The sequence below is a fragment of the Trichosurus vulpecula genome, chromosome 4 (genome assembly GCF_011100635.1).
Source record: "Trichosurus vulpecula isolate mTriVul1 chromosome 4, mTriVul1.pri, whole genome shotgun sequence".
NCBI classification, from domain to species: domain Eukaryota; kingdom Metazoa; phylum Chordata; class Mammalia; order Diprotodontia; family Phalangeridae; genus Trichosurus; species Trichosurus vulpecula.
Window position 1 is genome coordinate 75,469,740 of NC_050576.1, and position 24,346 is coordinate 75,494,085.

General features: G+C 41.7%; 1 protein-coding gene across 1 annotated transcript in view; it reads left to right on the forward strand.

Moving 5' to 3' along the window:
* Positions 1-2,035: 2,035 nt before the first annotated feature.
* XPR1 (xenotropic and polytropic retrovirus receptor 1) overlaps positions 2,036-24,346 on the forward strand; it is a 246,712-nt gene continuing 224,401 nt past the window's right edge. Inside the window, exon 1 of the mRNA XM_036754279.1 lies at positions 2,036-2,394. Coding sequence (XP_036610174.1) covers positions 2,326-2,394 — 69 coding nt within the window. The 5' untranslated portion in view covers positions 2,036-2,325. The remainder of the gene's footprint in view (positions 2,395-24,346) is intronic.

The window sequence follows — 24,346 nt, forward strand, 5'->3', positions numbered from 1 at the left end:
TCTTTTGATGGGCTGTCTTCCTCTACTAAAATATGATTAAAATGTAGGGCCCTGGAGGTCAGGGGCTGTCTGGCTCGCTTGCCTCTATATAGTATATCCACAGAGTCAGTGATTAATCATTCTATCATCTATTTGTCCATCATCTTTCTTTCTCTTTTTTCTTTTTTTCCATTTCCCCTTCTTATTCTTTCCTTCTTCCTTTGTTCCTTCCTTCTCTTTTTCTTTCCTTCTCTATTCTTCTTTATCTCCTCTTTCTTTTCTTCCTCCTTCCCTCCCTCCCTTCCTTTTTTTCTTTTATCTGTCCATCCATCCATCCATCCATCTACTTACCTACCAGACCCCGCTGGCCAGTACCAGCTGGGCAACTCCCCTCTTTTCCCCTCTGTCCTTACCTGAGGGTGTCCTGCCCAAAGGAAGGGAAATTTTGATAGCTGCAAGTTACCTAGTTAATTTAGGGTTTACTGGCTAGATTTCATTCTCCATAGACCAAGCCTTAAACCCAATTCACTCTGGATCTTATGGATTGGACAGCAATGGGTCCTTGCCCAAGCACCACTTAGAGGCTGTATTTTGGGCCCTCCAAGCTCAGAGCCAATGTAAATAGTAACTGTTTCTCTTTTGGCCAGTAACCCTAAGGGTCTTCCCCCCACAAGGTAGATTTTTTTTTTTAAATTAAAGGGGCTGTCCCTTGATTCATTACTGAAAGAGCTCTGTTCACTGAATGGGTGTTGCCTCACTCAAAGTGAGAACCTGGAAAGACTTTACCTGTAAGGGCCATCCTGGTGAATATCAGGCCACTGGACCCAGACGGCTCTGGAGGAGAAAGGGAGGCTGGTGACCTTGCACAGCCCTCCCTCCCTCAAATCCAAGTCAATTACAAGTCACGTTGTCACCTCCCTGATGTCATGCTCCTCTCGGAGAACCAGGGACAGACCACAGCTTAGCTACCTAGCTCCCCCTCTTGACATCCCAATTTCTCATAGCGACGTCGTGGACTGCTCTTTTGCATTAATGTTTGCCATTCTTCCGTATATCATAGTTAAAATAGCTAACATTGACATAGCACTTCAAGATCTGCAAAGTGCATTATAAATATCTTGCTAATGAGGTAGGTGTTTTTATTATCCTCTTATTACAAGGGAGGAAACTGTGGATAGGAGAGGTTAAATCACTTGCCCGGGGTCAAACAAGTACTAAGTGTCTGTGGTAGCATTTGAATTCAGGTCTTCGTGACTCTGGGTTCACCGTCCATTCCTTGCGCCACCTAGCGGCCTATGGGAAACTGCTATTTGTGTTCGTATGTACATATGTATAGAGGACAGCTAGGTGGCGCACTGGATAGAGCGCTGGGCCCGGGGTCAGGAAGATTCTTCTTCCCAAGTTCAAATTCGGCCTCAGACACTTACTAGCTGTGTGACCCTAGGCAAGTCACATAACCTTGTTTGCCTCAGTTTCCTCATCTGCGAAATGAGCCGGAGAAGGAAATGGCAAACTGCCAAGAAAACCCCAAATGGGGTCAGGAAGAGTCGAACGTGACTGATAAAGGCCTGAACAACGACCACTCGTGTATCTTGCCCACCGCCCTCCCCGTCGGACCGTAAGCCTCTGGAGAACAGGCTCCGGGCCTCTCGGGGAGCGCTCAGGGCCGGGCATCGTGCATGGGAGATATGTGTCCGTCCAGTGGATTGAATCGCTAAGACCGCCGAAGGTCTTTTAAAATTAGTCTAATCACTTAATTAATAGATTAATTAATAAAAATAGCCTCACCGAACTCTGCAAATAAAAAAGTCCCAGGCCGACCGCTGTTGCTTCCGAATTAATATTTTAATTACCACCACAACTTTGTTACTTCCCAGGCAGCCAGTTAGGAGAGAGAAGCGAGACCAATAAGAAACAGGGGGCAGAGGTCGGGGGCGGTGCCTCTTCCAAGCCCCGCCCCTCCCGCGATCCCTGTTCCTTGCAAGCCCGCCCCCTTTCGTCGCGTTGCGGAGGAGGCGGTTACCATGGCGATGACGTCTGCCGGGCGGCACGGGGCGGGGCCGTGGAAGAGGAGGAGGAAGATGGCGGGAGGGCGGCTCTGAGGAGAGCTTGGCGGCGGCGGCGGCGGCGGCGGTAACGGCGGCTGCAGGCGGAGGAGGAGGAGGAGCAGGAGCGGGAGCGGGAGCGAGAGCGGGACCAGGAGCGGGAGCTGGAGCCGAGGAGCCCGGCACCGCACCGCACCGCACAGCGCCGCGCCGGGGCCCATGTGGGGAGGAGTCGGAGCCGCCGTTGCCACCGCTTGTGTCAGCCGGACCCGAGTGGGAGTGAGGGGGAAAAGGCAGGAGGATGAAGTTCGCCGAGCACCTCTCCGCGCACATCACTCCCGAATGGAGGAAGCAGTACATCCAGTACGAGGTACCGACCTCCCCGCGTCCCGACCTCCCTTCCCCGCGCGCGTCCCGAGCGGAGACGGAGCCGGAGCCGGCGCGGCGGGGAGCCACTGCGGCATCCCCCACCCCCCGCCGCGCCGGTGCCCTCTGCCCCTGCCGGTGCCCCGGCCGTGCCCGCCGGCTCCGCCGCCCCCTCCTCTTCCCCGGTGTAACGGATCTGCGGGGACGCGGAGCCGCATGTGCGGCTTCCTGCGAGGTGCGGACCGGGAGAGGCAGGGGCACCCCCGCGGGGGAGGGGGCAGATCCCGTCCTCCCCGCCCCCCGTGGCCAGGCCGGCCTTCCAGGTGCCCCCTCGCCCTTCCCCGCGGAGCCCCCCGGGCCACTGCGGACAAAGCCTTTGTAACTCCATTGAGACGCAGACGGAGGGACGGACAGACCCCTTCCCACCCCGGGGGGCCGTGCGATCCGCGCGACGTGTAAACGCCGAATTGTTGTCATCCAACGTCCCATTTTGTTTCTGGGAAGGGGACAGCGCTTTCCTCATTTTGCACGAAGTATGCAAAGTAGCCGGTGGGGTGTTTGTTTTGTGGAGGGGGGAGGAAGGAGGGAGAGGAGCCTGTATGGGTTATTTTTTTTTCAGGTCTCCTTAATGTTTTTAGTTTTTAATTTTAAGGTGTGCTTCTCCCTCCTCACCACCCGGCCGCCGCAAACCCCCTCCCCCTCCCAGTGTTTTATTTGCTAGGAAAAGAAATCGGTCCCTTTAGGGCGCCTTGTAAACAATCCGCTTCCTAGCCCTGCCTAAACATTTCGGTGGTCGTGACACCTTCTGTAAGCAGCCCTAGTTTGGGAGGGAATGGGAGCTCCTGGAGAAGGTTAACTATCGTGATAAAGGCACTCGAGGTTACTTTAGATTAACAGAAGGAAAATGAAGATAATGCAAAGGTTCGTGTACTTAGTAAAATCCTTGAAGGAGCAGAAGCTCCGAGCGGAAGCCCATGCACATAGACCCTGGACGGAGAGAAGAAACCGTTCTAGCAACAGTATCTCTAACCTCCAGGAGTTCATCTCTATGCCCGAGATGGAACAAAGAGTGTAAAATCAATGTGAACCCGTACCTAGGACGCCGATTCAGGAATTAAATCATTTCATCCTTCTACTTGAGTTTAATATAAGCTTGATGAAAATAAAAAGGTATCAGATGATAGAGGTTTACCATTTCATGTAAGCACTGTAATTATTGGAGAAGTTAGAGATGGGCATGTAGGATGGTTAAATGTTAATTTAGGATTCAGGGTTACTGGAAAAAATCCAGGTGCAAAGTAAAATGTTTGATTATTGGCTGAAATAAAAGGGCAGAGAATCCTGTATTATCTCTCGTCGATTCAGTTTTTGGTAGTGTTTTGTGGCTCTTATGTGATTGAGAATTGTAATGCAGAGACTACCATTTTAGCCTGTAGTGTCTTTGTGATTTATTGTTTTTAATAACATTCTGTTAATTTAAAAACCTTGGCTGTAGTCCAGATTGTGGTTTTTATTGAAAGTGGGGTATATTTCTTTTATCTTTCTGGTAGTAATTTTCAGTACCGCTGTCAGTTCTTTGTGGAGGCAGTTGAGGAGCATGTTGAGGCAACCACTCAGGTTTCTGTGTGAATGCATACACACATACATGCTGTGTCTGTGCTTACACACATGTACACACACAATACACTAGCGCACACGAGAATGCATACACGTGTGTGGGTGCATATATGTGTATATATACACGTGTATTTAGCATGATATTTTTGATGGATAATGGTGTGAGCTGCATGGGATTATTTAATATAGAAAATGGCATAGATTGGGGCTTTTGGAGGAAGAGGAGACACTGATACCTTGATTGTAAATGTAAATTATTGTAACCACTGTCCACTTTGTGGATTATCGGATATAATTCTAGGCCTCCTTACCTTGATTTGCAGCAGGGTCCTAGACTAAATTGATGGACATTAGGAACATTTGGGAGAGAAGTTGGACCTAAAACCATCCCTTGATCCTACCATTTTTTCAGGTTATCATTTTATAACCTCTTCTTAGTCAAGCTCTCAGAAAAAGCTGCTGTACATGTTTCCTCTGATTTTCTCACCTCCTACTCTTTGACCTTACAACCTGACTTCTGACCTCATCATTCACTTGAAAAGGTTCTCTCTGTCTTCAGGGTTAACACTGTATTAGAATACTCCCAAATCTTGTGACCCTCCCACAGACAACATCGTTCCCTATGTCTCAGCAGCATTTGACACTGTTGACCATCTTGGTAAACTGTCCTCTTGGATCCTTTTTCCTCTATGGGCTGTCTTCTGATTCTCCTTCCACCTGCCTGGCGTCTCTTACATCCCTTTGTTAGCCCATACAGGCCCTCCCCTCCCAAACCCCTCCCTCCCCCATGTGGCCTGCTCTGGTCTTGTCTTTCTCCTGAACTTACATCATATCACCAGCTGCTTGCTTCTAGAAATCCCCAACAGAATGTCCAGCGGGCACCCAAATTCAGCATGTCCAAGTGTGCCCTCTCACCTTTCCTTCCCCTCTGCCTCCCTTTGTTGTCCATAATAAGAGCACTGCCATTTTTCTAGTCACCTAGGTTTCCAAACTCAGAGTTACCCTGCTCCCTTACCCCAAGAGTTGCCGGGTCTTGACTACTCTTCCTCCTTAAGGAGTCTTACATCTTTCCCTTTCCTTCCCAGTGTGATCACCATCCTACTTCAAGCTCTTGTCGCCTCTCACCTGGATGATGGCCATAGCCTGCTGCTGTACTTTCCTTCCATCAGTCTCTACCTTTTCCCATTCATCCTCTACATTTTTCAGAGATATTCCTAAAGCATCACTGTGACCATGTTACAACCTTGTTCAGGGTGCTCCAGTAGCTCTTTCTTGCCTCTCAGATGAAATAAAAACTCTTTTTGGCTCTTACATCCCTTCAACATCTGTCTCAATCCTCCCTTTCCTCTCCTTAATGCACTTCATAGTCTAGCTAAACTAGGCTACTTGCTGTTCCCCATACATTCCATCTCTGATTTCTTTTCCTTGGCACAGGTGCTTCCCCATCTCTAGAATACAGTTCCTTCTTTACTGTAACTCATAGAATTCCAAGCTTCCTTCGGAGCATTCCTTCCTGCCAGAGGCCTCTACAGATTACTTTGGTTGCTATTTCACCCCCCCCCCACCCCCCCAATATTACTTTGTATCTTTTCCCTGTGGCTCACTAGATAGGTCACTGGACCTGAAATAAGGAAGAGCTGAGTTCAAATATGACATTAGACACTTATTAGCTGTATGACCCTGAGCAAGGCATTTAACTTTTCTCATTCTGTTTCTTCATCTCCAGATTGGGGAAAATAATAATGCCTACCTCCCAGAGTTATTGTGAGGATAAAATGTGTTAATATTTGTAAAACACTTGCAAACTTTAAATCAGTGTTTAATTGCTAAACATTATGTTCTTCCTCTGCCCTCCACTAGAATATAAGCTCCTTGAGGGCAAGAATTGTTTTGATTTTATTCTGATATACCCCAGAGTCTTTCACAGTGTCTGACTCATACTGTGCACTTAATAAATGTTGAATTAATATATGAATAAACGATCATGTATATATGATTATTTTCTAAAGTTCAGTATAAATGATTCTGAATTATATGTTTTATATATACAATCTTAACCTCTCACCATTTTTTTCCCATCATGATGGATTATTGCTAGTTGATTTTATCTATACATATTTGGAAATCTCAGATTATGATGACTAATTCTACACATAAGATAGATCACAGTAAATATAGGACAGTTTTCTTTGTGACTATTGAGACGATAGAGGTTTTTTATTCTCGAGGTCAGCATCTTTGTGTTCTATGTGATCACTAATTAATGGTACATGGTCCAGTTCTTTGAACTAAGGTGACTAATCAGTGTTTATTGAATTCACTTGGTTAAATTCATGGTGGTCTTTTAAAATAAGAAAAAACATTTTAGAATCCTAGTTGACCCTAGAAATTTTGGAAGATTGAAAACTTTGGAAAAAGTAGAACAAGGTTTATCTTTAAAACCAAGTGCTTTAAAAAAAGTTTGTAGAATTATTCATAAGTCTTTGGTAGTGTTTATGGAAACCATTCATAGTGTAATAATTACCGTGTTGAGGTTCAGTCACATATGAAGATGAGCATCATAAAACATTGGAAGTGAAAGGAACTTGGCATGTTTAACAGATGAGGAAGTGAGTGTTGGGGAGAGGAAGTACTTGGCCAGAGTCAGCCAGCAGTTAAGTGGCAGCACCAGTCCAGTACTTTTTCCCCCACTACACCACCCCGCCTTCTTCAGGGTGATGGTACTGAGTCACCATTAGTAGAACATCTGCTTTGAGATGTTTTTCAATTAGTGGTGATACATTTCCCATATTTTACCTATGTTCTGCTCAGTCCCTCATGAATTTCTGGGAACAGTATTGAGATCTGATACTGCCAGTTACCTTTAGGAAATTGTCCATATAATTTTGTTGTGATGAAATTTTGCTTTCTAGAATATTATGTGAAATAAATGGACTAGCTCTTAGAAAAATTTTGTATTAAACAGAGATGGTGTTTTCTTGGTAACGGCATATTATAATGAGATGTAATCTTAATAGTTACTGCTAAAATGACTAAACAGTTTTAAGAACCTTAATTTTATCCCAAATCGATCCTGGAGTTTTTACTTGAAAGTCATGAAAAAGACAGAGTTATTTTGCATTAAACTTAGTCAAGTGTTTTTTTCATAAAAAGTTAATTATTAATTTGGTTATTAATAATGTTAAAGTCTGCAGCATGCATTTATTAAGCATTTGCTATGTGGCAAGCACTGTGCTAAACACTGAAGATACAAAGGAAGAAAAAAATAGTCTCTGCCCTCAAAGTGCTCACATTCCAATGTGGAAGACAGCATGAAAACAACAGTGTACATACAAGATACATACAGGTAATTTGGAGGTAAACTCAGAAGGAGACTGGAGCATCCCCCCCCCCCAAAAGACTTATTACAGAAGGTGGTCTTCTTAGTTGAGACTTGAAGGAATCCAGGGAAGCCACTAGGAGGAGAGCATTCTAGACATGCAGTACAGCTAGTACAAATGCATGGAGTCAGGAGATACAGTGTAGAGGGAACAGCCAGTGTTATTGGCCTGTGCAACATGGGGAGGGCAGTAAAGTATAAAAAGACTGGGCAAAAAGGTAAGAAGAATTTTATGTTTGGTCCTGTGGAAGGAAACAGAAGGGAATAGGCATTTATTAGCAACTTCTACGTGGCTAAGTGCTTTACAAATATCTCCTTTGATCTTCACAACAGTCCTGTGAGGTAGGTGCTATTATCTCCATTTTACAGTTGAGGAAACTGAGGTAGACAGTGTTTAAGTGACTTGGACGAGAGTTACCCGGCTAGTAAGTTTCTGAGGCCGTATTTGAACTCATGTCTTCCTGAATTCAGTCCTAGTACTTTATCCACTGTACCCCCTAACTTAATTATAGGGAGCCTTTGGAGTGAAGATGGAGTTTGAAATAAATGGTCAGACCTATGCTTCCAGAAGATCACTTTGACAGCTGAGTGGAGGATGGACTGGGGTGGGGACAAACTTGAGGTGAGGACACCAAACAGAAGACTATTGCGATAGTCTAGGGGGAGATCTGTTTTGAACATACTGAGTTTAAAATGTCTTTTAGTAGATATCCAGTTCTAGATATCCAATAGGCAGTTAGGAATGTAAGACTGGAAGTTAGGGTAGATGTTTGGACTGGATCCTAATGTTCTAAATAAATCTTTAATGATGATAATTTAATCTGTAGGTGCTGATGGGATCACCAAGCAAGATGGCATAGAGGGAGTAGAAAAGAGGGCCTAGAGCAGAGCTTGGGGGACACCTGGTGACCTAGATCATCATCACAGGTTCCACAGAACCAGGAGAGAGCAATGTCATGAAGCCCAGAGAGAATAGACTCTCAGGTGGAAAGAGCTGATTGACAGCGTCAGAGGCTGCAAAGAGGTCAAGAAGGATAAGAATCGAGAAAAAGCCATTTGGTTTAGCAGTTAGTTGGTAACTTTTGAGAAAGTAATTTCTGTTGAATGATGATCTTGAAAGGCATTCTGCAGAGGATTTAGAAGAGAGAAGGGAGGACTGGCTGCGTTGATGGTAGATGCTCACCTCAAGGAGTTTAGTAATGAGAAGGGAGAGGAGATATAGATTGATAGCTAGCCAGGATAGACAGGTTGTTCTAATGGATGAGAGAGACAGACCTGTTTGTAGGCAGGAGGAAAGCAGGATGAGGACAGGGAGAGATTCAAGATTAGTGAGAGAGTGGGGATGATAGAAGAGGAAATCTGCTGGAGGAGACAGGATGAAATGGGATCCCCTGTGCATTTATAGGAGTTGGCCTTGGCAAAGAGAAGGGTCGCCTCTTCATGTAAGACGTGAGACAAGGGTGAAGGAGATAGTGAGGGAAGACCTGAGTGTGAGATGAGTTAGGGAGCGGAAAAGAGGGAGCTCTGTTGAATGGCCGTTTTTTAAAAAAGTGAAATAAGAGGCTAGGTTTTCAAGTAAAAGGGAGAGAGAAGGTAGAGCCACGGAAGATTTGAGGAGGGTTGAAAAAGTTTAGAAAAGCCACTGTGGTGAGTGTCATAATGAATTGATTAGGGAAGTATAAAAGAATTGACTTAATAGCAATGGAGGCCCGGTTGAGATTTTGGAATGTAAATTTGTATTGGACTGAGTCAGCATGGTTTTGCAATGTCTTCCAGCTTTGTTTAGGAGTGAGTAGGAACAAAGACATCAGATGGTGGGAATAATCCAAATTTGGACCTTGGCAAGACATGATTGGTGATAAGATAAGGGGCCTAGGAGCTTGAATGTGCAGTGCAGAGTGGAACTGGGTTACAGAGGGTCAAGATAGGAAAAGGAGGAGAATGTAGCCAATGTAGGGGTGATGGTCTGGGAAAGAACTGAGGGGATAGAAAGATTGAAGATTGGGGTGAGGAATCATAGGGCAAAGACAGAGACACAATGATAAAAGATAATAATCAGAAAAAGAAATTTCAGAGTTCTTGAGCAATGAAGTGATGCATTTGTGGGTTTTCAAGGGCACATGTAGCTGAGGTAGAGTGGAGGAGTAGCTCATGGTAGATACATAAATTGAGAAAAGATAGAGTGTTAGATAGGAGTGGCAGTATGTATGTTGAATTCTGTTATGAAGGTGAGAATTGGGGAGGAGAGAAAGACTATGAGCTTTGCTAAATGAGAAAAGGAGACTATGCTGGGGTGTCAGTATATGACAGCTAATAGATTCTTGATTGGGAGATAAATATGAATTGAGTGAACCTCAGAGGAGGAGGTTTCTTCGTGACGGTAAAGGGAGAGTCTGGATGTGGCCCCAGGGAATAGTGTCATATTCTGACTTACCGTATCTCAACCAGTGAGTAGATTTTGAGTAGTTCCAGTAGTTCTGGGTGGTAGAGTGAATAGAGCACTAGACATGGAGTCTGCGAGACCCAAGTTAAAATTCAGCCTCAGATACTTACTGGCAGTGCAACCCAGGACAATTCACTTCAACTCTGTTTGTCTCAGTCACTTTATTTATAAGATGAGACAGTAATAGCACCTACCTCCCAATGTTGTCGTGAGGATAAAATGAGATAATTTGTAAGGGACTTTACAAACCATAAAACACTGTATGAATGATAGCTGGTATTGTTGTTGTCGTTATTATCATATGCTACTGGTGTTTGAAAGAATGGCCAGGGATACCCTGTCATCAGGAGGGAAGCAAGTGTCAGTGATGGAAGGAGTGAAAATGGAAATGGTTTAAGACAGAAGCGATTTTGTTCTCTATGGAGCAGGCATTCCAGAGAGCACAGTGGAAGGGGTTGGTAGGTCTGGGATGGGACATTGAGAAGTTTTAAAAGGGAAGCAGTCTAGAAAAAATATAAGGCAATTTGAGTCATTTGTGAGAGATTTTATAAAGAATACTATGAAAGGGAATACTCATGATGAAGAAATCACCAGTATCTATTACTCTATATCTTAAAAGTGTGGTGTAATAAAGCTTTGGATCAGAAGTAAGCTGACTTGGGTTCCAGGCCTTGGTCTTTCACTTGTAAATTTTCATGTGATCTAGGGTAAGTTACCTAATTTCTTTGGGCCTGTTTCCTAATATGTAAAGAGGTTGGACTGTATAATCTCTAAATTTGCTTCCATCTCAAAAATTCATTTCAATTAAACTTAAACCTTTAAGCACCTATGTGAAGGTTCTATGCTTGCTGTTCATTATATAAAAACAAAAAAAGGAGCTCCAGCCCTTAAGGAGCTTATAGGACATGTACACAAGTAAGTACAAGAAAAATTGTAATAAGAGAGAATAATTATGGCTGGAAGGATCAGAGGATTTCTGACTTAGTCTGAGAAGAAGATAAATATTCTTAGATGCAAGGGTAGGGGAAGAACATTTGCGATATGGGAGGATGGCTAATGCTTGGAGGAGATGCACAGATGCCAGAGGTGGGAATAATGTGAAATAAGGATGGGAAAGGTAGGTTAGGACCTAATAGAATCCTATGGAAAGCAGTAAAGTGACATAGTACTTAGACTTGTACTTGAATTATAAGGAATAACTTTGGAAGCATGTGGAGTATGGATTGGAGAGGGGAGAGACCAATTAGGGAGTTATTACAGTAGTCCAGGTGAGAGGTGATGGGGGCTTGAATTAAGTTGGTGGCTCTGTGAATGTGATTCTATGTAAAACAAAGCATTAGTGATTCTTTAAAGGGGATAGCTTCTATGTTTAGTGTTAGAATGAACTTGGACCTTTTGTTGTTCTTGAGTCATTTCAGAACTTGGACCATTGGTAGGCTCCTACTCTGTCTGTTCTTTCCCAAATTTGTCAGGTACGTTGGATCTAAATGTGATCTTTCCCAGAGACTTACTTCTTGGGTTATTTCAGATTCCAAGAAATAATTTTTCTAGTGCATGTACTAAAAAAGCAAACTACTAAGAACAAAATAAAAGAGTCATTCCAGTTGAAAATTATCTATAAGGTTTTATCCATCTTCCTAACAGCTTGCCAACCTGCTCTTTTTTTCCAGCCGAATACTGGAATCTTTGAATGGGATCTTAGAGGTGCAACCTCAAACCCAATGCAAAAATTCTCTCTGTAACATCCTGAGTTTGATGAGGTGCTTGTCTGGGACATTGGCAAAGGAAGCTGTTATAATTATTCTGCTATTTTAAAAAGTAATCCTCATACTTTTAGAGTCAGTTTTTTCCCTTTGCCTGTGTGTTTTTTTTTTTTTTTTGGAGAAGGTACATGAAGAAAAAGAAACATTTAATAAGCATTCAATATGTGATAAATTCTGGGGATACAAAGAAAAGCAAAAACAGGGTCTTTGCCCTCAAAGAGCTCATATTCTACTAGAGAAGACAATATGCAAAAAATTGTACACACAAAACAGATTCAGTATAAGTGGAAGGTACTTAGAGTATAGAAGGAAACAAGGAAGGCCTCCTTAAGAAGGTGGAATTTAAGCTGAGTCTTGATGGAGGCCAGAGAAATAAGACTGAAGGGGGGGGTACTCCAGTCATGGGGCACAGCCAGGGAGAAGGCATGGAGTCCTGAGATGAAGTGTAATGTGGGATGAACAGGAGAGGGAGGAGACCAGGGAAGTTGGGGTGGGGGAAAAGGAGGGATGGTTCTTAGCAAGTGTAGGGTTTTTTTTTTTTTTTTTTTTTTCAGTTTTAGCTTTGTCTTTATTATGGTGCTCCTTCATCTCTCTCTCCTGCTTCTCTGACTTCCTTCTAATCTCCGCTATAATCGCACTTTCTACAAGAAATCTTTCTGGCTCCTCCTGCATGTGAGTGTCTTCCCTTGACCATTATTTCCAATTTATCCTCAATATATATTTGTAAGTTGTTATTTTCATAGTCTCACCCATTTAGAGGGTGAACTCCTTGAGGTAGCATTACTGCCTCTTTTTGTATTCCTAGTGCATAGTAGGTACTTAATAAATGCTTGCTGACTCGACTTTCTTTTTAGGGGATTTTTATGTATAAAATCACTCTTCAGAATGATCGTACGGTATTAGGTTTTAATTTCCCAAAGGTATTGTTTATTATTTAGAGCTGTTAAGTTGTCTTGCCAGAACTTGTTAGAAATCTCTAGTTTGGTCAACTGATGGTACAAATCATAGTTTTCCTTTCAAGTGTTTATCCCACAAACAAAATTATCGTGTCGGATATTTTTAAGGACAACACTGGAACAAGTAGATGTGTCTAGAACAGCATCTAACTGGAAAAGCATTTGTTGAAAGATTTTAAGTTTTAATTTCTTCATTGTTTTACAAAGTACTGGGTGATCTGGTATGAATACTCAGAAAAGAGTTTGATGAGCAAAGAACTCTGCTAAAGTGTGACTTGGGGTTGGTTTGTTCTGGGCCAACTCTAGAGAATCTGGCCTAGTCTCAGGTTCATATTCTGTCTGGAAAGCTTGTTATTGAGAGGCTGATGCATTTATGCCCAGTAGAAGTTTCAGGTCTCTTTTATCTGCCCTCAAGTAGAAGGGAATGGGAACAAGTATTTATCGAGTGCCTACTATGTGCCAGGCACTTTGCCAAGCACTTCAGAGGGATCTCATTTGATCCTCACAACAACCCTGGGAGGTAGATGGTATTATGATCTCTTGACAGATGAGTAAACCCAAGCAGACAGAAGTTAAATGACTTGTTCAAGGTTGCATAGGGTCACATAGTAAGTGTCTGAGGCTAGATTTGAGTTCCTGTCTTTTTGACTTTAGGAACAGCATGCTACCTAGCTGCCTCCAAGTAGACTAGATTTTCCCCTCAAGCAAATTAACCTCCTGGGGATCCTGTAGACTAGCCCTGTACTGGGTGAATCTGAGCTTGATCACCTAAAAATGAGCTATGGGAACAGGTTAGTGGGAAGTGGGAAGTAAGGAAAAGGAGCCTAGGAAAGGAGCAGGAATTGTGGCTTTTGGCTTCTAGTGTATCAATTTAACAGGGAGAGCACCTTTCTTTCATTAAACACAAAGGTCAAAAATAGGATTTTGGTTTTGCTGACATGGAACTAAACCTGAGGACTACATAGGTGAAGTGAAATTTGTTAGGGTTATTTGCCTTGGTGGCAAACTTAGCCCTTAGTAATTTTTATTTTTAAAAATGCTTGTTGAGTAACTTAATGAATATTTAGATAATACTTTCAGCAATATGACAATTCATTGGCCTTCTAACTTAAACACTCTCTTTGTTAATGCCTTTTTGTTCTTTTCTCACCTTAAACATAAAGTATGGAAATAAAAGATTTCAACCAGTTAAGGACTCTGGTCTGAATAATGTTTCTTAATTGATGTCAGTTATGAAAATTTTATAGAAGGCAATGTTTCTACCTAGCTTTTAAAAACTACCTTGTTTTATATAGCTTATCTTATTTTATAAGAAACATTTGGCAAACTTTTTTTTAGGTATCTGTTCATCCCTGATCAATAATTTACTCAGATACAGTGAATGATCTGATGTTCCTAGAGAACTGGTTAGAAAATCCCTTAACATTTAAGTTAATTGGTAGGATTAGAGGAAAGGTTTGTTTGAATAATGTGGTGTAACTTAGAATTTTCACATTCTAACACAAAATCCAATACATAGACTAAGAAAACACAGCCAATCTTATTATCTGCCTGTGGATTATTTGATAGATTACTTGTTGCAAATTTTTGATACCATCTTCTGTAGGAAACCTTCCCCAATCCCTCTTAATTCTAGTGCCTTCCCTCTTGTATTTCCTGTTTAATGGTATAAAGTAACTTGCTTTGTATATGTTTCTTTGCATTTTGTCTCCCCCATTAACTTGTACGATCCTTGAGGGCAGGAACTGGTCTTTTTTCTCCTTTCGTATCTCCAGTGCTTAGCACAATGCCTGACATGTAGTAGGTAAGCTTTAATAAACGTTTATTGATTGATTGATGTGTGAGGAAATTGAAGCCTGGGTCAGTTAAGTGGGGATAAGGATGACAGCTCCTTAAGATGACAGAGTCTTAGCGGGGCAGAGCCAAGATAGTGGCTGGAAAACAGGGACTTGTGTGAGCTCCCCCCCAGATCCCTTCAAAAATCTATAAAAAAATGGCTCTGAACACATTCTAGAACTGCAGAACCCACAAAATAGCAGAGGGAAGCAGGGCTCCCACCCAGGACAGCCTGGATGGTCACTGGGTAAGGTCTGTTGCGCAGGGAGCAGAGTGGAGCAGAGCCCAGCGTGGGCAGCATGGACCAACCAGACTGGGAGCCAGGCAGAACAGGCCCTAGCACCCTGAATCAGTGAGCTGTGGCGATTACTAGACTTCTCAATCCACAAACACCAAAGACAACAGAGAAGGTTAGTGGGAAAAGCTGCTGGGGACAGAGTGATAGGAGTTCGAGTTCAGCCACCGCCCCAGGGGCAGCAGGGGGTGGAGGTGGTGGTGGTGGTTGTGGTTGTGGTGGTGGTGCAGCTACAGAACTACAACTGCAGTTACTTCTGGCCCCAGGCCTACCTGGTGGGAGGAATTAAGTGGTGGAACAGAGTGGGAGTGCAGAGCCTGCTTAAGATCTGAGTCAGGTCCAGGTTGGGAGTTCTTGGGGGAAGAGGAGTGCTGGTGTGGCAGAGCTGGCTGCATAGAAATAGCTCTGAAAACAAAAGCTCATCCCCTCAAGCTTGGAACAAAGTACTCTCTACTCTACGAGCAGTCATACCCTGACGAAAAACTCAAGGGTCAAATAAGTTAGCTGGGAGCGTGGCCAGGCAGCAAAAATGGACTCAGATTCAGTCTCAGACTTTGGAATCTTTCTTTGGTGACAAAGAAGACCAAAACATACAGCCAGAAGAAGTCAACAAAGTCAAAGAGCCTACATCAAAAGCCTCCAAGAAAGACATGAACTGGTCTCAGGCCATGGAATAGCTCAAAAAGGATTTGGAAAAGCAAGTTAGAGAAGTAGAGGAAAAATTGGGAAGAGAAATGAGAGTGACCCAAGAAAACCATGAAAAACAAGTCAATGACTTGCTAAAGTAGACCCCCCCAAAATACTGAAGAAAACAACACCTTAAAAAATAGACTAACTCATGGCAAAAGAGCTCCAAAAAGCCAATAAGGAGAAGAATGCCTTGAAAGGCAGAATTAGCCAAATGGAAAAGGAGGTCCAAAAGACCACTGAAGAAAATACTACCTTAAAAACTAGATTGGAACAAGTGGCAGCTAGTGACTTTAAGAGAAATCAAGATATTATAAAACAGAACCAAAGGGATGAGAAAGTAGAAGACAATGTGAAATATCTCCTTGGAAAAACCACTGACCTGGAAAATGGATCCAGGAGAGAGAATTTAAAAATTATTGGACTACCTGAAAGCCATGATCAAAAAAAGAGCCTAGATCTCATCTTTCAAGAAATTATCAAGGAGAACTGCCCTGATATTCTAGAGCCAGAGGGTAAAATAGAAATTGAACGAATCCACAGATGGCCTCCTGAAAAAGATCCCAAAAAGAAAACTCCTAGGAATGTTGTCGCCAAATTCTAGAGCTCCCAGGTCAAGGAGAAAATACTGCAAGCAGCCAGAGGAAACACAATCAGAATAACACAAGCTCTAGCAGCTTCTACATTAAGGGACCGAAGGGCTTGGGATACGATATTCCGGAGGTCAGTGGAGCTAGGATTAAAACCAAGAATCACCTACCCAGCAAAACTGAGTATCATGCTCCAAGGCAAAATATGGATTTTCAATAAAATAGAGGACTTTCAAGCTTTCTCAGTGAAAAGACCAGAGCTGAATAGAAAATTTGATTTTCAAACACAAGAATCAAGAGAAGCATGAAAAGGTAAACAAGGAAGAGAAATCACAAGGGACTTACTAAAGTTGAACTGTTTTGTTTACATTCCTACATGGAAAGATGATGTGTATGAATTCATGAGACCTCAGTATTAGGGTAGCTGAAGGAAATATACATATGTGTATATGTATACATGTATATGTTTGTGTATATATACATATATATATACACATATATGCATATGTATATAGACAGAGGGCACAGGGTGAGGTGAATATGAAGGGATGATATCTAAAAAAATAAAATCAAATTAAGGGATGAGAGAGGAATATATTGAAAGAGGGAAAAATGGAGAGATAGAATGGGGTAAATTATCTCGCATAAAAGTGGCAAGAAAAAGCAGTTCTGTAGGAAGGGAAGAGGGAGCAGGTGAGGGGGAATGAATGAATCTTGCTCTCATCAGATTTGATCTGAGGAGGGAATACCATACACTCTCAATTGGGTATCTTACCCCACAGGAAAGAAGGAGGAAGAAGATAAAAAGGGGGGGACGATAAAAGGGAGGGCAGATAGGGGGAGGAGGTAATCAAAAACAAACACTTTTGAAAAGGGACAGGGTCAAGGGAGAAAATTCAATAAAGGGGGATAGGTTAGGAAGGAGGAAAATATAGTTAAGTCTTTCACAACATGAATATTGTGGAAGGGTTTTACATAATGATACGCATATGGCCTATGTTGAATTGTTTGCCTTCTTAGGGAGGGTGGGTGGGGAGGGAAGAGGGGAAAGAATTTGGAACTCAAAGTTTTAAAAGCAGGTGTTCAAAAAAAATTTTTTTTGCATGCAACTAGGAAATAAGATACACAGGCATTGGGGCATAGAAATTTATCTTGCCCTACAAGAAAGTAAGGAAGAAGGGGATGGGAGGGGAGTGGGGCAACAGAAGGGAGGGCTGACTGGGGAATGGTGTAACCAGAATATATGACATCTTGGAGTGGGCGGAAGGGTAGAAATTGGGAGAAAATTTGTAATTCAGACTCTTGTGAAAATCAGTGCTGAAAACTAAATAAATAAATTTTTTTTAAAAAAAAGAGGACAGAGTCTTTAGCAGAGTCTGAGGAGATCCTATCCTAGACAGGGTTTGAAGGGATGACAATGATATGGCTATGAATTGGATTAGTAAAAGTGAGAATCTTCATGACAACTATAAGTTAGTTTGCATTCTAGTTTTTTGAAATAACCGATGTGATTTATTTAATTTATTTTGGTTAGCAATTTTTACTAGAGATAGGGACTGGATCTGTGATTTTATTGGTGTGAGGAACTCCTGGAATGGATGATGAAACTCCTGGCCATGCAGATCATTAATTTCTCTGTAATTAATAGTTTGATTGAGTCATCTAAAGCAATAAAAGGTTAAGTGACTTGCCTAGGGTCACACGGCCAGGATGTAGTAAAAGCCAGACTGGAACCCAGGCCATCCTGGTTCTGAGGCTGGCTTTCTATCACCATATCACACTGCCTTTTGTATTTAATCCTGTTGACAGATAACAGGCTTCTATATATTTAACAGCAAATGAAGTGGCTTATTTACCCACAGATTTAATTCCTTTTTTTCTTACATGATTTGTTATAAATAAGTAGTATTGCTTTCTACTTTGGAATTCTTTCTTAGAATTATTAAATTGGAAAGTTACGCTTTGATGTGTTAGTTAAATAGTTATTACTAAAATAATATTGATAGCAAAACTACTTAGTTATAATTAGAAGTTATCCTTTTGAAAGTCACATTAGAGTAAACATTCTGCTTCAGAATTTGTCAGATTATTGTATAATAAGACCTAAGAGTTTGTACCTGAAGTATGTGTTTGTTTAATATGCATGCATAAATGACTTGTACTGGGTGACTTTATTTTTGTAGTAAATTCCGTCAGTATGATTACCTTGATTTTCTAGTTTTAAATGTCAGTTATAGACTTTTAGATTTGGAAGAGACCTTAGAGATGAGATGATCCAACCCTAGCTTCCTCATTTTGCAAGCTGAGAAAACTGAGGTGTAGAACCAGGGTTATGTAATTTGTTCATTGTCACATAACTGATGAGTAGAAGGTACCAGACTAGATTCCTGGTTTCCTGACTCCTGTTTCTTTCTTTTTAAAAATTTACTATTTCATTTTTTCCACAATTACATGTAAAGACATTTTTTAACATTTGTTAACATTTATTTTTAAATTTTAAGTTCCAAATTCTCTCCCTCCCCCTTCATTGTGAAGGCAAGCAATTTGATATAGGTTATACATGTGTAATCATGCAAAACATATTTCCATGTTAGTCATGTTGTGAAAGAAAACACAAACCAAAAAAAAAACCCAAGAAAAATAAAGAAAATTTTAAAAAGTTTGCTTCAGTCTGCATTTAGACCTCATCATTTTTTTCCTCTGGATGTGGGTAGCATTTTTCATTAAGATAGTCCTTTGGAATATTGTACATTCTGCTTATTTCACGTTGCGTCGGTTCTTGTAAGTCTTTACAGGTTTTTCTGAGAGCATCTTGCTCTTCATTTCTTATAACACAACAGTATTCCATCACTTATACCACAACTTCTTCAGCCATTTCCAAGTGATGAGCATCCCCTTAACTGCTAGTTTCTTGCCACCATTAAAAGAGCTGCTGTAAATATATTTTGTACATACAGGTCCTTTTCCTTTTTGTTTTTTATCTTTTTGGGAAATAGACCTAGTGGTGGTATAACTAGGTCAAAGCATATATGCCCTTTGGGCAGAATTCCAACTTGCTCTACAGAGTGGTCAGATCAGTTCACAACTTCACCAACAGTAGTACTTCAATTTTTCCACATCCCTTCCAGCATTTGTCATTTTCCTTTTCTGTCACATTAGCCAATCTGATAGGTGTGGGGTAGTACCTCAGAGTTGTTTTAATTTGCATCTCTCTAATCAGTGGTGATTTAGAGCATTTTTTTTCATATGACTACAGATAGCTTTGGTTACTTTCACTGAAAGCTGCCTGTTTATATCCTTTGACAGTTTATCATTTGGGGAATGGCTCTTATTTTTATAAATTTGACTCAGTTCCCTATATATTTAAGAAATTATCTGAGAAACTTGCTGTAAATTTTTTTTCACAGTTATGTTTACTATGGATTTCCCTCTGTCTTATTTCCCCCTAATTGATCTTACTCTCTCTTTCCTTTCACCCTGTCCATCCTCAAAAGTGTTTTGTTTCTGACTACTACCTCCCCCAATTGACCCTCCCTTCTATGTGTCCCCCCTCCCCTTATTTTCCTCTTCCCCTCCTACTTTCCTACAGGATAAGATAGATTTCTCTACCCAAATAAGTCTGTGTGTATGAGCCAATTCCAATGAGAGTAAGGTTCATGTACTCTTCTCCTCCCTCCCCCAATTCCCCCTTCTTCCCCTCCACTGCAAAAGCTCTTTTGTGTCTCTTTTAGGTAAGATAATTTATCATATTCTACCTCTCCCTTCCCCCTTTTCCTAGTGCATTCTTCTTTCTCACCTCTTTATATTTTTAGATAATCATCTCATATTCAACGCACATCCATGCCCACTGTAAATGTAGACTCCTTCTTACTGGCCTAATAATGAGAAAGTTTTTAGGAGTTATCAAGTATCATCTTCCCATGGTGAAATATTAATAGTTTAATCTTATTGACTCCCCTTTGATTTCTCTTTCCTGTTTACCTTTTTATGCTTCTCTTGAGACTTGAATTTGAAAGTCACATTTTCTGTTCAGCTCTAGTCTTTTCATCAAGAATGCTTGAAAGTTCTCCATTTCATTGAATATCGATTTTCCCCCCTGAAGGATTTTATTCAGTTTTGCTGGTTTGATGATTCTTGCTAATAATCCTAGCTTCTTTGTCCTCCAGAATATCATATTCCAAGCCTTCTGATCCTTTAATGTAGAAGCTGCTAAATCTTGTTTTATCCTGACTATGGCTTTTTGATGTTTGAATTTTTTCTTTCTGGCTGCTTGTAATATTTTCTCCTTGACCTGGGAGCTCTGGAATTTGGCTATGTCTCTTTCAGGAAGTGATTGGTTGATTCTTTCAATTTCTGTTTTACCTTCTGATTCTAGAATATCAGGGAAGTTTTCCTTGATAATTTCTTGAAAAATAATGTCTAGGCTCTTTTTTTGAGCAGGGCTTTCAGGTAGTCCAATAATTTTAAAATTATGTCTCTATTTTCCAAGTCAGTTTTTCAATGAGATGTTTTACATTTTCTTCTATTTTTTTCTTTTTCTTTTTTTTTTGTTTTTTTTTTAATTTAAATTTATTTATTTGACATATTTAGTTTTCAGCATTGATTTTCACAATAGTTTGAATTACAAATTTTCTCCCCATTTCTACCCTCCCCCCCGCACTCCAAGATGGCGTATATTCTGGTTGCCCTGTTCCCCAGTCAGCCCTCCTCTCTATCACCCCCCTCCCCTCTCATCTCCTTTTCCCTTCCTTTCTTGTAGGGCAAGATAAATTTCTACGCCCCATTGCCTGTGTATCTTATTTTTTAATTGCATGCAAAAACTTTTTTTTGTTTGTTTTTGAACATCTGATTTTAAAACTTTGAGTTCCAAATTCTCTCCCCTCTTCCCTTCCCACCCACCCTCCCTAAGAAGTCGAGCAATTCAACCTAGGCCACATGTGTATCATTATGTATAACCCTTCCATAATACTCATGTTGTGAAAGACTAACTACATTTTGCTCCTTCCCAACCCATCCCGCTTTATTGAATTTTCTCCCTTGACCCTGTCCCCTTTCCAAAGTGTTTGTTTTTGATTACCTTCACCCCCATCTGCCTTCCCCTCCATCATCTCCCCCCTTTTATTTTTTTTTCTTCCTCCCTCTTCTTTCCTGTGGGGTAAGATACACAACTGAGTATGTATGGTATTCCCTCCTCAGGCCAAATCTGATGAGCTCAAGGTTCACTCATTCCCCCCTCACCTGCCCTCTCCCCTCGTCCCACAGAACTGCTTCCTCTTGCCACCTTTATGTGAGATAATCCACCCCATTCTATCTCTCCCTATCTCCCTCTCTCAGTATGATGCTCTCTCATCCCTTAATTTCATTTTATTTCTTTTAGATATCTTCCCTTCATCTTCAACTCACCCTGTGTCACACATATATATACACATAGATATATACATACATACACATTCACTTATATATATATATATATATATATATACATAAACATATATATATATATATATGCATATTCCCTTCAGCTACCCTAATACTGAGGTCTCATGAATCATCCATGTCCTCTTTCCATGTAGGAATGTAAACAAAACAGTTCAACTTTAGTAAGTCCCTTGCAATTTCTGTTTCTTGATTACCTTTTCATGCTTCTCTTGATTCTTATGTTTGAAAGTCAAATTTTCTATTCAGTTCTGGTCTTTTCACTGAGGAATCTTGAAAGTCCTCTATTTTATTGAAAATCCATATTTTGCCTTGGAGCATGATACTCAGTTTTGCTGGGTAGGTGATTCTAGGTTTTAATCCTAGCTCCATTGACCTCCAGAATATCGCATTCCAAGCCCTTCGATCTCTTAATGTAGAAGCTGCCAGATCCTGGGTTATTCTGATTGGGTTTCCACAATACTCAAATTGTTTCTTTCTGGCTGCTTGCAATATTTTCTCCTTGATCTGGGAGCTCTGGAATTTGGCGACAATATTCCTAGGAGATTTCTTTTTGGGATCTATTTGAGGAGGCGATCGATGGATTCTTTCAGTTTCTATTTTGCCCTGTGGCTCTAGAATATCAGGGCAGTTCTCCTTGATAATTTCTTGAAAGATGATATCTAGGCTCTTTTTTTGATCATGGCTTTCAGGTAGTCCAATAATTTTTAAATTTTCTCTCCTGGATCTATTTTCCAGGTCAGTGGTTTTTCCAAGGAGATATTTCACATTGTCTTCCATTTTTTCATTCCATTGGTTCTGTTTTATAATATCCTGGTTTCTCATAAAGTCACTAGCTTTCACTTGCTCCAATCTAATTTTTAAAGTAGTATTTTCTTCAGTGGTCTTTTGGACCTCCTTTTCCATTTGGCTAATTCTGCCTTTCAAGGCATTCTTCTCCTCATTGGCTTTTTGGAGCTCTTTTGCCATTTGAGTTAATCTGTTTTTTAAGGTGTTGTTTTCTTCAGTGTATTTTTCAGTATTTTTTTGGGTCTCCTTTAGCAAGTCATTGACTTGTTTTTCATGGTTTTCTCGCATCCTTCTCATTTCTCTTCCCAATTTTTCCTCTACTTCTCTAACTTGCTTTTCCAAATCCTTTTTGAGCTCTTCCATGGCCTGGGACCAGTTCATGTTTTTCTTGGAGGTTTCTGTTGTAGGCTCTTTGACTTTATTAATTTCTTCTGTCTGTATGTTTTGGTCTTCTTTGTCAGCAAAGAAAGAATGCAGAGTCTGAGACTGAATCTTGGTGCGTTTTCGCTGCCTGGCCATAATCCCAGCCAACTAACTTGACCTTTGAGTTTTTCAGTGGGGTATGACTGCTTGTAGACTACAGAATTCTATGTTCCATGTTTGTGGGGGAGGTGCCAGCTCTGCGGCACCAGCACTGCTCCTTCCCCAAGGACCCCCAACCCGAACTGGGCTCAGATCTTCGGCAGGCTGTGCACCCCTGCTCTGATCCGCCACTTAATTCCTCCCACCAGGTGGGCCTGGAGCAGGAAGCAGCAGCAGCTGTAGCTGCCCCACCTCCGCTGCCCCCGGGGCTTGAAGCCGAACCTCGAACTCCTTCCACTCACGCAGCTTTTCCCACTAACCTTCTCAGCAGTCTTTGGTGTTTGTGGGTTGAGAAGTCTGGTAACTGCCGCAGCTCACTGAATCAGGGCGCTAGGGCCCCCTCCGTCCGGCTTCTGGTCTGGATGGTCCAAGTCGCTCAGGCTGGGCTCAGCTCCACTCCGTTCCCAGCTCCCAGCTCCGTGTGGGATAGACCTCACCCAGAGACCATCCAGGCTGTCCTGGGCTGGAGCCCTGCTTCCCTCTGCTGTTCTGTGGGTTCTGCCGTTCTAGAATTGGTTCAGAGCCATTTTTTATAGGTTTTTGGAGGGGCTCGGCAGGGAGCTCAGGCTGGTCCCTGCTTTCCAGCCGCCATCTTGGCTCCGCCCCTTCTTCTATTTTTTTCATTCTTTTGATTTATTGTTTCTTGATGTTTCATGGAGTCATTAGCTTCTACTTGCCCAGTTCTAATTTTGAAGGAATTTTTTTCTTCAGTGAGCTTTTGTACCTCTTTTTCCATTTGGCCAACTCTGCTTTTTAAGGAGTTCTTCTCTTAAGTGGATTTTTGTTTCTCTTTTATTATTTGGCCTATTCTGTTTTTTAAGGTGTTGTTTTCTTCAGTATTTTTTGTGCCTCCTTACCAAACTGTTGACTCTTTTTTTCATGATTTTCTTGCATCACTCTTATCTCTTTTCCCAATTTCCCTCCTATTATTTGATTTTTAAAATCCTTTTTGAGATCTTCCAGGGATTCTTTTGAAGCCTGAGACCAATTCACTTTTTTTGAGGCTTTTTGGATGTAGCAGTTTTGACTTTGTTGTGTTCTTCTGAGCTTGTGTTTTGCTCTTTCCTGTCACTGTAGTAACTTAATATGATCAGCTTCTTTTTTTGTTGTTTGCTCATTTTTCCAGCCGATTTCTTTGTTAAAGTTGGGCTCTGCTCCTGGGGTGGAGGGGGCTCTGTCCCAAGCTTCAGGGTTTTTGTGCAGCTATTTTCAGAGCTAGTTCTAGGAGTCTGCATGTTTTGGGGGCTTCCAAGGTGGTGTGACCCTGGAAAAGGTGTGTTTACTATTCTCCTGGTCTACGCTCTGGTCTGTGAGCAACGACAAGCTCTCTTTTCTGCCTTGAACTGTGACTAAAGTCCCTGCTTCCCTGCAGCTGCAAGCTCTGGTATGCTAGTGCTCATTCTCACTCTGGTACTGGGACCCAGATCCATGTATGGGCAATGCAACAGAGTCCTGACCCCTGTAATCTTCTGACCAGTTGTCTGACCTCCTTACCATCTGTGGACTGAGAGCTCTGGAAGCCATCGCCACCACCTCTGCTTTGGTTGCCCCAAAGGCCTGCTGCTGGTTTGCTGAGATGTGAC